The sequence below is a fragment of the Lichenostomus cassidix genome, chromosome 18 (assembly GCF_008360975.1).
Source record: "Lichenostomus cassidix isolate B80296 chromosome 18, HeHo_3.0, whole genome shotgun sequence".
Classification (NCBI taxonomy): domain Eukaryota; kingdom Metazoa; phylum Chordata; class Aves; order Passeriformes; family Meliphagidae; genus Lichenostomus; species Lichenostomus cassidix.
In genome coordinates this window covers 11,775,303-11,787,671 of record NC_139498.1, presented here as the reverse complement: position 1 = coordinate 11,787,671, position 12,369 = coordinate 11,775,303, and the positions used below count along the sequence as shown (strand labels likewise).

At 44.7% G+C, this 12,369-nt stretch overlaps 1 protein-coding gene across 1 annotated transcript in view; it reads left to right on the top strand.

Annotated features, from left to right (window-relative positions):
• The window catches only part of COX10 (cytochrome c oxidase assembly factor heme A:farnesyltransferase COX10), a 111,127-nt gene extending 99,876 nt beyond the window's left edge, over positions 1-11,251 (top strand). The window contains exon 7 of the mRNA XM_085078042.1: positions 8,984-11,251. Within this exon, the coding sequence (XP_084934168.1) occupies positions 8,984-9,426 (443 nt within the window). The 3' untranslated portion in view covers positions 9,427-11,251. The remainder of the gene's footprint in view (positions 1-8,983) is intronic.
• Positions 11,252-12,369: the final 1,118 nt, after the last annotated feature.

Sequence of the window (12,369 nt, the reverse complement as noted above, 5' to 3'; positions counted from 1 at the left end):
ATGGAGTGGAGCAATTTGGTGCCATGGAGTCCATAAGAACCACCCAGTGAGATGCAAGTGACAAGCAGGGCTCCTCAATTTGATGTGCTTATCAGCTAAAGGGGTTTATTTTGAGTAGGTGGCGGTGGCAGAGCAGATAAGGGCCCTGACAGTGCAGCAGACATTGCAGAGCCATGGTGCCCCAGGAGCCATAGGTATTACTGCACCAAGGAATGTTTATCTCAAGAGACTGTTTAGTTATCTCAGATGCTCTACTCCTGGTCTCATTTCCCTGAAAGACATCTTGTACTGATTTTCATTCATTTTCAGAAATTTAAATAATTCCTGGGGCTATGGAATTTATAGACTCAGTATCAATTGTAATTATGTGGAGGCTGATTTTTAAATTGCCTTTACTTTGTAATTCAAATTGTGTTGTATGGTAGACATTAATTATGTCAGCCAGCATCTATTTACAAAAGGGGATTTAAAAATGGGCAGTTTTATCAGCTAGTGACATTTGGCAGATGGATGGTTTCAGTAACAAAAAAAAGAATAGGAAAGAGCAGGGGGGCCTGTGCCCAACCTGTCAATGGCTGGAGTCTCTCATACGTTCTCTGATGTAGCACTTGTCTGCCAGTAGGAGGGAGAGCAAAACAACAGCTTAATTGCATGCAAATTAAGGAGGGAGATTTTTGTGTCCCTTCCAGTTAAGCACTTGGAGGTTTCAAAGCCCCTTGATGTGGGAGCAGGTCTGGGAGCCAGCAGCCAGAACAGGGCAACTCCAGTGTCCTGACACCAGAGCAGAGCAGGCTCTGGCTATAAACTCCCGCTGGTAAACTCAGCCCTTCAGGGTTTCACTTCCCAGATGAAAGACAGCAGAATTTGTGGTCTGTTCCAGAGGAAACAGAAATATTCATGTCACTGACATATGAGACATAGAGCTGGGGGCCCAGGAGTGTGCTTTGTAGGGGTAAAAACTGGAAAAAATGAGGCAGAGGGACAATACCATTGAGCAGCTGGTCTGAATTTAGGACAAAAGCCAGTGAGCTATTTTTTTCTCCCTTTCCATCTTTGAAAGAGACAAAAGAAATGGCAGTTCCACTACTGGGGCACCTGGGAACTGACCCCACGAGTTCACAGGCAGGCTGGTTCTCTACCCCATGTGTGGCTGGTGGGGCAGCCCCATGCCCCTGGGTGTGAGACACAACACCCACAGGGAAATCAGGATGGGGGCTCTGCAGGAGGGACTCGCATCCAGGGGCTAGTGGGAGCCCCGCCAGAGCCTGGAAGAGGTGGCTGACGAGAAGCCCTTGTGTTGCTCTGCAGGTTTGCAATCCTCTGCTGAGTCTAGTCCTTTGGTAAATACTTCCTAAACATATTTGCAGAAGACTGTATTTTCATCTTACCCAACAGGCTCTTATTTTGTAGCATGTGTTGCTGGGGTTAGCTGAGGCGAGTTATGTATGGGGTTGTTGTTTTCTCAGCCTTGCCTGTGTAATGAAAGGTGTTTCCCTGTGAGGCTTTTGGCTGCAATAATCTGTTGTGTGTCACACAAGAAGTGCGCATGCCTACGTGTATCTGTACACACACAGCTTTTCTCTGTGTGGTGAACATACATGAGGACATCTGGCTTCCTTCTGTTTAAGGCAGAAGCCAGGAACACTCTCGAGGTGAAAAACCCCACAGCCAACTTCATTTCCTATTCCTGATGGACACTGAGAATCATCCTTTTGTTTTGCAGACAAGCCAAACACACGGCCAACATCCCCTTCCCTTTCAGTGCTGCCACAGAGGAGTCTATCACAGCCCCTAGCTCCTGTTCCACAGGCCTTTTGTGCCATCCATCAAAAGAAACAGCTGTTGAAACCCCTGACCATGAAGCTTTTGAGTTTTCCAGTGATTTCTTCCTTGCCCTTGGTTTCCATGACGGTGTAGCCTTGGAGTGGCATAATGGAGGCTGGGCTGTGTATCCCACACTGACAGCCGGGACCATTGTCCCAGCCCAGGGACCTTGTGCTGAGCTTTAGAAGTGACACTTTCCCTTTCTTCCCTCAAGGCTGCTTTGCTGCTCCTGCGGCATCCAGCGCAAGCAGTAGCATCTGCTTTTGTTTTCCAGTGGAAGCAGAAGTGCTGGTTGTTGTCTTGCTGTGGTGCTAATGTGGGCAAAGTAGAGGGGAATTGCATCAGTTTGGTTAAGGTTAGTGACTAGGTAATTCCCAAATGTTTTTGTGTTTGAGAAGGCTTCATAATTGCAAATTAGGATGTAAATTTGGACGAGCTACTCCTGTTCCTAATTCTAAAGACAGTGGGAAGAATTAAGTAGCTGGTAACACTTCTCCTCAGGAGGGATGGTATCAGGGATAAGCTTGAACACTTATAACTGGGGGTCAGTTGATTTAACAATCATTTTCCATCACCAAAGCAAGCCAAAGCACAGGCAGTAATGATTGTACCTTCCAGCTCTCCTTCACAAACAGAAAATGCAACCAAGAGCTGAAGAAACCAGTCCTTATGGAACACAGTGTGTTCTGGCCATGACTCTCCAAACCACTCTAAATCTTTGTACCAATTTCCCCAAATAATCCTTTAAGATGACATTGAACCTGCAGTGGGCAACTAGGCTTTGATGAGATTTCAAAACCTTTCTTACTTTACCCCCATAATTGCTCATAGTTAGAAATCTCCAAGGAAGACTACTGTGTTAAACTTGTGAATGAGCACAAAAGAGAAGATAAAAAATAAAGGTTTTGGGGATGTATCCTGTACATTTCTTGTGGGTGTAACATCCTGTAAAACTCATGTAGGACTGTGGTGAAGAGTTTTGGACTGGTTGTGTTAAAATTTCTTGTGAAAAGATGGAAAAGGCAGCCTGAGACAGCACGGATACTCACAAGCAGGTGGATACAGCTGGACCAAGTCAAGTCTCTGAGCTCTAATCTACCTTGTCTGGATTAAAGAGGAGTGATTTGTTCAACATCTTTTAAGGGAAGAGAGCCAGTTGTGTACTATCAAGTAAAATGGTGTGTGGCTGTTTCCTGCCTATGATCCATTCAGAGGCTAAGCTTACACTGCCAAAGCCTTCCCCTCCTTACAGACTTGTACGCATTTCCCAGAGACAAAAGGCTGGTGCTTTCCTCTTGTAAGTCAGAGCTACCAAGGTCTGGAAATAATTTTAAAATTCCTTCACATTATTCAAGGCAGAAGATTTACTAAAACTGTGCTTTAAGCAAAACAGCATTCTTAGGTGGCCAAGGCAGTAAACACCAGCTTTGGGAAATGCAGTAAGATTTCAACATCTGGTTTTGAGCCAATATTTAGCTATTCCATGTTTGTTTTAATGCCTGGTTGGCCACTTCCTGGTTATACATATGCAGCACCAAAGCAAGGACAAAAGGAGTGAGTCTGTTCTTGAACTGATGCTACAGGTTAGCTCCTGTTTAATTTTTTTTGTTTTTTCTTTGGTTTTTTTGTTTGGTTGGTTGGTTTTTTGTGGGTTTTTTGTTTGTTTTTGTTGGTTTTTTTTGTTTGTTTTTTTTGTTTCATTGATTAAGTGAATAGGTGTTTGTCCTGTCTGGAGCCTGAACGTGATCCGAGAGATTTGCAGAGCCCTGTGCAGAGGGAAAGCACTGTGTTCTTTACAGAATGATGAGAAGGGCAAGAAGAGAGCACATGTTCCAGTGTGTTTTCCAGAACATGGTGTTGATATAGCAGTCCCTGTAGATAATCTGGCCCATGTTCACCTGCCTGCCCAGGCTGGTCGGACATAGCTGACCCTGCTCCCAAGGCTGGAGCTTCTGCCAACACATACTGTGCTCCAGCCTGTGCCCTCCTGGAGCACAAGTCCTTTTCTTCCCTGGAGAAACTTGAGCTCAGAAATTTTTTTGAGTTTCAATTAGACCATCCCAAACTGTTGTGTCTCATTTAAGGCACAGCTAAAATAATTCATCTGTGGGTGAAACCATCACTATGGCTCCGTGTGCCAACTGAACAGGTATAAAGCTCTTTGATGATAAAAGGTATTCTCAGCATGAAAGGGGCATATTTCAAATCATTGCTTAAGAGAGTGGCATCCTCAGCATGAGACAGTCAGGCACAATCCAGACATTATTTCTGTCCTTTAGTGGATGAGAATGTAGGTTTGCAGGCCTCAGTTTGCTCAGAAAGAGTTTTGTGGGCACTGATAACTCAGCAGCTGCATGTACTTGCTCTTTCTTGAATAGATGTTGGATAGACTTGAACACTATGGGACATGAGAAGTTTGGGGAGCTGGCATTTGTGTGTGGAGCAAAACACTGCTGTGTTACTGATGTTGGTGTGAGCCCAAGGAGCTTTTGCTGCCTGAATGCTCTGCTCTCCTCTCCAGGTGTTAACCAGTGGTCAGAGCTCATGGCCTGCAAGGACTTACACCCTAAAAATCATTTTCCAGTCTCCTGCTCTTAGGGGCTCTTCCTACCCAAGGACTTAGCCTACCTGAGGCTTAGACCAAGGACTGGGGTGCTGCATTGGCATTGCTCTCTCACCTGAGATTTGATCCATTCAGCAAATGAGATCAATATAAATTGCTCTAGAAGGAACAAACCATGAAATTTCAATCAAGATTTAGAGCCACACACCTTTCTTGACACTGTAAAGAGCAGAACTTCAGAGGGGCATGCTTCTTGCTCCTGTAATTCTGAAAATTAGACTGTCAGCTGCTGCAGCTTGCAAACCCAATGCCACTGGTTGCTTTTGCAAGTCTCATCTCAAAATTATTTCCAAATCTTACCCAAATTTCTTGAACTGTAAAACATCTAAGCAGCTGTTGAATGACTGTGCAATTTAGTGTCGTGTTTGTTTTAGGAAGAGTGTAATTTATAAAGCTTGAGTATTTCACTAGATAAAAATATATTTACAGAAAGAAAGAACCATTTTCTGCTTTCTTCAATGCCAGTTGACATTTTGGCTTTATCTTAGATATTAAAATGAAATAAAAATCTCAGCTTGTTCTTGTTTATTAAAAAGGAGGTCTATTACTATTTAAATAAATCACAAAAAAGAATTTAAGGAAAGAAGTAATAGCTTAACCTTGAAATTTGTAAGGAATGATAAAACCTGTTATTTATCTTGAGCTCCGTGGGTGCTTTAGAACCTACCTGGTTCTCTGTGATCTTGAAACTTTTGAAATTATTTAAGCCAGTGCAAAGAGATTAAAGAATAGGAACTCAGGAAGAAACTATTTTATTCCTGTTTTGCACACAAGAGTGAAAGAGTTCTGGAGACCTGGGTCCTGTTTTCCTTAGTTGACTTCACTTTTTCCTTAAATCAAACATGGCTGAGCTGACTAGTTACTGGGATTTCTAAGTGTCTGCTGTATCTGTCCCAGGTTCTCACATTTGGAGAAAAGAATTGGTCATAAATGGGCTCAGTTGCAGCAATTAAAAATTTGGCCAAAAAGGCCAAGAAGTTGGGGATATCCATGAGCCATCCAGGTACTTGTGGTCCTGCAATTCATGAGCTACTGCAGAAAAGCTGAGAGATCTGAGTTCCTGTCAGTCTGCCTGTGCTCAGATTTCCACAAGCTGTGGAGGAGCCAAGAGACCCCAAGGTGCTGGATGTCCCTGGGTGTCCCTGAGTTTCCTGGAGTGTCCCCGGCTGCTGGCTGTCTCCCACTGCCCAAGCAGTGACTCTGCTCTGACAACCAGCTTTGCTTTTGTGAGCCAAGTCCACATGTTCCTGTTGGTAACAACCTTGTCTGATGTTCACTCGGTGGAGAAAAGGGAGATTTGCAATGATTAAGCTGAGTTCCCAAACTGTTGGGAACAGCACAGAGGCCATAGAGTAGATTCAGCTCTGTTTGGAACCAGATTAATCTCCAGAGTTCATCTTGCTGTAATAATGCTTAAAAACAGTGCTGACTTAATTATGACATAGTTAACATAGTAATTAATGAGTATTACAGTGTCCGCTCTGGGCTTGACAAGGTTCCTACTGTGATCTCATTTGATGCTGAATTGTACTGTATCATGTGCTGTGCTTTGTAAGTCATCAGTCTTATGTGACACTTAAAAGTCTCTGACAACCCGACAACCTCTGCCTGGGCCGAGGAAATTACAGGATGTCCCAGTACATGGGAACTGAACAAAAAGATTGGGTCAGTTAAAGTTCTCATAATGGGCTATTAAATTGTTTCACTGTTCAGCTTCTCTGTAAAATATCAATTATCTCAATGGTTGTAATGAAATCAAAGTAATTAAATTCCAAAGGCTTGCATGTAAAAACCAGAGCTTTGTAAATGGGAATCCAGCCTCAAGTATTTTAGTTGGTCTGCTTGTGTTCAAAATTTTTTCAGGTGACTTTTTTTTTAATGGTGTCACAGTTACGGGAACTGTTAAAGGGCTTTGTGTGTTTGAGGTTTAGGGTGTGTTTTGAGCTTGGCTGCACACAACATTTGAAAAACGGAATAAGCAAAACCTGTGTTAGAGCCGAAACACAGGGACTCAAGCACTGGTCCGGAGCTGTGGAAAGCAGGGACAGTCTCTGCTCCACATCTTAGTCCCTGGCTCCATCTGGTTAAGTGTCCTCAGCTGATGGATAATTGTAGCTTACCTTTACCTAAGTTCTGAACAATGACAATCTAGTGTTTCTAAAGCATGTCAGGCGTGATACTTGGAAAATACTGCTCTCTTAGGTTTCTCACATTCAGGATCGTGCCTCTGGTAATGTGTTTTACAAGAATAGGAAAAAGCTAAAGAGTGACTTATGACAAGAACATTTTCCCCATTGTTTCTCCTGGTGTAGGGAGAACTGCTCCTTCAGTAAGTTTAATTTTGGGTTATTTCAGCAGAGCTGCTCCCTCGGGTTTCAGCAGAACTGAATCAAAGGCTGTTTTGTTTGGGCCAAAATTACTTTTCTTGCCATGATATTCTGAAGTTATTGGTAGTTTTGGAGTACATAATTTTCAACTGTTAAAAGGTTACAATTTAGAAAAGGTGTGAGCATCCACATCCAAAAAATCTACTTTAGAAGGATTAAATAGCTGGATTTGAAGCCTTTTGGGCTGTAGACCAGGAAATGGAGTGACCTAATTGTGGCCTTCCAGTACCAGAAACATGAAGAGAGACTATTTACAAGGAGCTGGAGTCACAAGGGGGAATTGCTTCACACTGCCAGAGGGAAGGGTTAGGTTAGATGTGAGGAAGAAATTCCTCCCTGTGAGGGTGGGGAGGCCCTGGCACAGGGTGCCCAGAGAAGCTGTGGCTGCGCCTGGATCCCTGGCAGTGTCCAAGGCCAGGTTGGACATTGGGGCTTGGAGCAGCCTGGGATAGTGGAAGGTGTCCCTGCCCATGGCATGGGGGTAGAATGAGTCCCTTCCAAACCCTTTAGGTCCCTTTAAGGTCCCTTCCAAACCATTCTGTGATTCCATGAAATTGCCTGGAATTTGTGTCAGACAGTGTTGTTCTGAGAGCTGCACACTCAAGTTATGTGTGTCTATCCCTGTGCTTCAGGTAATCACCTGAATTGAGGTACATAGCCACCTCACGGTGTATTTGTTACTTGTTCAAAAAAGCAGTGAGATGGGTCTTTTACACCACTACTGCATTTATAAGCCACTGGAAACCTGCATGAAGTCTAATGGAGGGTTCCTTCACTGGTGATAACATAGAGGAAAAAAAGGCAATTTCACAAACTGAGATTATTATTATTTGCATGACAGCACTGGTGCGAGTTGTGCTGTTAGAGACAAGAACTAGGCATGCACAGCCTCAAAGAAGAGATGGAGAGGAGATCTCAACCATTGAAGCTGTTCGGAGGACAGAGTGACTTGGGCTTTGTCAGAGTTGCTGGGGAAGAATTGAGTGTTTGGGGAAGAATTTAAATACCTTAGTCTGTTTGCAGATAAGGTGCTGTTTCTCTTTCTCTCAGGTCATTAAGAAAGTGCTAGACACATAGCTCCAGTTGGAGAAGTTTCCATAGAGAATGAGCTTGTGGAGGCAGGGAGATACAAAAAAGTGTTAATGCGAGAACAGAGGGTTTGGGAGGTGGGAAAACAAAAGGAAGATCCAGGAATGCTCATAACATTGCAACTGCCTTGGGGGATTTTTTGTGTCTTCAGACAAAATTAGTGAAGGGAGTTCAGTCTGAGAGACTCATGGAGGCTCACTGAAATTAGCACTGAATGAGCTGCTTCTGCTTCAATAAACCCTCTACCATGTCCCAGGAAGAGCTGTGGAAATGTGGTGCTTCCATAGCTCCTTTTTAATGTAAAAGTAGTTAATTGGTGTGAGTGGAGTTACTTGATCAAACTGCTTAGGAGTTTCTGCAATTGGTTTGAAGGAGTAAGTTCTCCATCTCCTGTTAGTTCATTAACAGCTTCTGACGGTTATACCCCCTGCCCAAGTCCGTGATGGAGGAGCTTGTCCCATGCCAGGAGTTCCCTCCCTCATGCAGTGGGCAGACGGGGAGCTTGGCCTTGCTTCAGCCTACCAGGGTGTTTCCCCAGGTCTCATGAGCCGCAGCTTGTCCTCTTTTTTTTCTGTCACTAAGTAGGGCTCCCTCTGTCTGGTCGATGTGACACTGCTCTGTCCACTGGCTTTTTTCTTCTCTGGACACCAACTCAGGAACCTGAGAGTAGAATCTGGAGGCTCCCAGGAAAACAGTCTCTTGACCAGTTTCACTTCATTCCCACCAATCTTCCCTCAGGTAGAGACAGTTGGTGAGGAACCAATTAGCAGTAGTTCATTAGAAGGAAGTGACTTGCTGAAATGCTTTTCAAATTAAATGCTCCAAAACCAGACAAACCACCATCCTCCAACCTTGTGTGAATGCCATGAAAACCAGAGGTTTCTTTTCTCCTGGGGCTGCCCTGTCCCTGTACAGAACGGTGTCACTGGTGTGCAGTGTCACTGGTGTCACAGGTGTCACAGCTGAGTAGCACTGCCCTCCTGCAAACAGGGCATGATAACTGAGGTCTCTGTGTGGCGCTTCCTGCAGGAACCCTCTAACTCTCTCTCTCCCACTGCAGGTGCATTACTGTTAGGAGGGATCCTCTATTCCTGGCAGTTCCCTCACTTCAATGCCCTGAGCTGGGGTCTGCGGGAAGATTACTCCCGAGGAGGATACTGTATGATGTCTGTCACCCACCCAGGGCTGTGCAGGAGGGTGGCTCTGCGTCACTGCTTAGCCTTAATTGGACTCTCAACGATGGCTCCTGTCCTCAACATCACCACATGGACTTTCCCTGTCATTTCTCTTCCTATCAACCTCTACATCTCCTACCTCGGCTTTCGGTTCTACAGGGACGCCAACCGCAGCAGCTCCAGGAAGCTCTTCTTCTGCAGTCTGTGGCACTTGCCAATGCTGCTGCTTGTCATGTTCACCTGCAAGAAGTCAGCCCTGGAGAAGGAAGACAAAGGTGATCTACTGGGGGAAAGTCACGAGAGGGCTATGGAAATTAGATTGCCTTAAATGTCAATACTTGTGCTTGTGACACATCAGGTAGTATATTTCAATAATCGCAAGGGGGAATCCTGTGGGAATCTGTTTGAAGAAGAATAATTTGTGCCTAGTGACCATGCGATGATTTTCTATTTTCTTTTGTAAGGGAAGAGTCAGGAGAGCTTGAAGCCTCAGGCCCCCTAACTCCTCATAGATTATGATTTAGCCTATGCCAGAAGTACATCACTTTGGGAGGGCCTTCCAAAGTCCCCATGAGTCATGGTCTCCATCCTCATGGGTAGTTGAGTTAGTTAAGTTAGAAAGTCACACACGCACACATGCCGCCGCCAGCACTGGCAGCCTTGGTGAAGCCATCAGGAAGTGACCAATGAATGATTTCTCACCCTGCTTCCCAAGCACACTTTCCTTTAATTTAATATTTGAGGCACGTGAGAGGGTGAACTCTTCTCTCTATCTGTGCCATCCCTGCACTGATATTACACCAAAGCCCTTACTTTTGGGGGCTTTTTTCAATCAGCTGCTCTTTCCAAGGTTCTCTTCACCTCAGTAGATTTTAGCTTTCATAGATGTGGCACAGTGCTAAAGGAATGAAGAAAACTGTCTTTCAGCACAACACACACAAACATTTAAACAGCTCTCCTATTGCCTATCCCTTGGACACACTGAGCCATTCTACTCTATTTCCATCACAGGGAATTCTGACTCCTGTGAAGTTCTACATAATTGTTTGAGCCCTGTGTGTCAGGTCTTCAGCTGGTAAAAATCACCAATACTGTTTATGGCAGAGAGGCTGTGAAATGTGCAGGAGGTTAGAAACAGATCCCATAGTCAGGTGGTTGTAAGGCTTTTCCATGTTAGTATGTCTTGTGCCAGCCCATTTAGTCTCGGTATCCTCAGACTGGGTGCCAGACTGGACTGGCATCAAGAGCTTGAACTGTGTTTAATGTCACAGTATGGGTGGTAGATCAGAAAGGTTTCACTTTGTGGGTGATTAATAGGTAAGGAAACACATTTTACAGAAAAAGGGCTGGGGGGTTTTAATCTAACATAATCTCACTTGCTGATAAAGCCAGTTTCTCTCCATTGTGGATGGTCTCCTAAGGAAAGTGCATTATCCCTGTTAACTTATATGCTGAAGAACATTTCTGGTCACAGTCTAACATGCTTGTGGATCCTGCTGCTCGGCTGTGGCTCACCCTCATCCTGCCTGGAGATGGCTGAGCTGGGATGCTCCCAAACACAGCAGCATCTGGGGCGGACAGAGATGGTGAGAGTTTGTTGTGGTAGTGCCTGTTATGACTTGGTGTGTTTTTATGCCAAGATTTCTTTCCCATGTGGAGAAGGACTGGGCAGCAGGATGAGCACTGATCCAAAGATACAGCAATACCTGAAAAGGAAGGCACTGTCTCAAGCTTGGTCTCAAGCTTGATCTCAAATAAAGCCCTTCAGGAAATGTCACAAATCTGCCACCACAAGTGTATCACACTGACATAAAACCTTCCCTGGCTGCTCTCACGGTCCAAGCCAATCTCCTGGTCTTGGTTATGCTGGTGTAAATCAGGAGTGACATGGTTTAACCTCTGTTTTCTGGCAGAGGGGCTCGCAGGAGCAGAGCCACCTGTTTCCATGGCACTTAAATAGTTGGCTGCAAGATTTGGTGACTCAAGTGATTGCAGGTGACAGGATGGAGCTTCCTCACTGTCTGGCAATGTCCGCTGTGCTCAAGTTACTGTGGGCGACACTCTGTGGAACTGTATGGAAACTGTGCAGCTCCTGAATTTGTTTCAAAAATGCATCCTGTCTTCTCTGCAATAAAGTGCATACTGTCTAAAAAGAGACGAGTGGTCCAAATCTATTTTAAACTTTTCACTTCTTGTTGAAACTCTGGTCGGGTTCAGTTAATTACAAAGGTATTTGATAGTTTTGGGACACTTCTCACAGCAACAATGTTCTTGACCACAGCAAGAGCAAGGACAGCTTGTGAAATACTGATTTATTGTGCAAACAGCACACTGAAAATAAATTGCTTGTGAGTGGAAAGGGTTTGCTTGAAACCAAAGCATTTGGTCAGACTTTAGGTGGGAGAGGAACCTGAAAAGAGCAGATAGATGGCTCACAAAAAACCACAATTTTTCCTTCCAGAGGCAGAAAAAGGTGGTGAGGCAGGAGGGTTGTCGGTTTCTCCTAAGTCATTATAGAGCCAGGCTTCAGATGGCCTGCAATTCCCAGGTGCTGCTGAGGAATTTCATTCTGATTAAAGGTCTCAAGGACATGCCTGTGGTTGTGTTCTGAAGAGAGTCATCTTCATTTCTTGGGCCAAATGTGTAACATTCATGGGGTGTAGGGCTGGATGGGAGCTTTGTAATCATCACTGAATGTCTGCAAAATGCAGGTCACTGGGTTGCACCAACATTTCCACACCCAGTGGGTCTGGCCTGGAGAGAAAGCATAGCTTAAGAATCAGTGGATCTGGGATTTAAATGTAAGATTGTACCTTATGTAAGGTTCTTATTTAGAAAGAAAATCTTTCTTTACCTAGAAAGTGTTCTCTGCTCTGCTACACACTGGCCATGTGTCAGCTGTGGATGAAACCATCTACTGCCATTTTACTGCCTTTAGGAAGTTTTGCTGTTGCATGTGCTTTGGAAATAGACACCTTGCCAAACTGAAGCCTTGGTGGCAGATACTGCACTAGGTGCTCTCAGGCCCCTTTTCAAAATTGCTCGTGCCAATGTGGAAAATTAAAAATCCTGAACTGTCTGCTGACCCCCAAGGGTATTTGTGGTCCCTGTGACCCTCCAGGGATTGACTAATGCCAGCCATTCCCCCCTCCAGCACTGCTGATATTGCTGCCCAAATTCTGTGGAAAGAGGCGGGTGAGGTGGATGAAGTGCCTTGCTGGGATGGCTTTGCAGAGGAGATAAACCTGGGCTTTCTGTCTCTCTGTGCTGG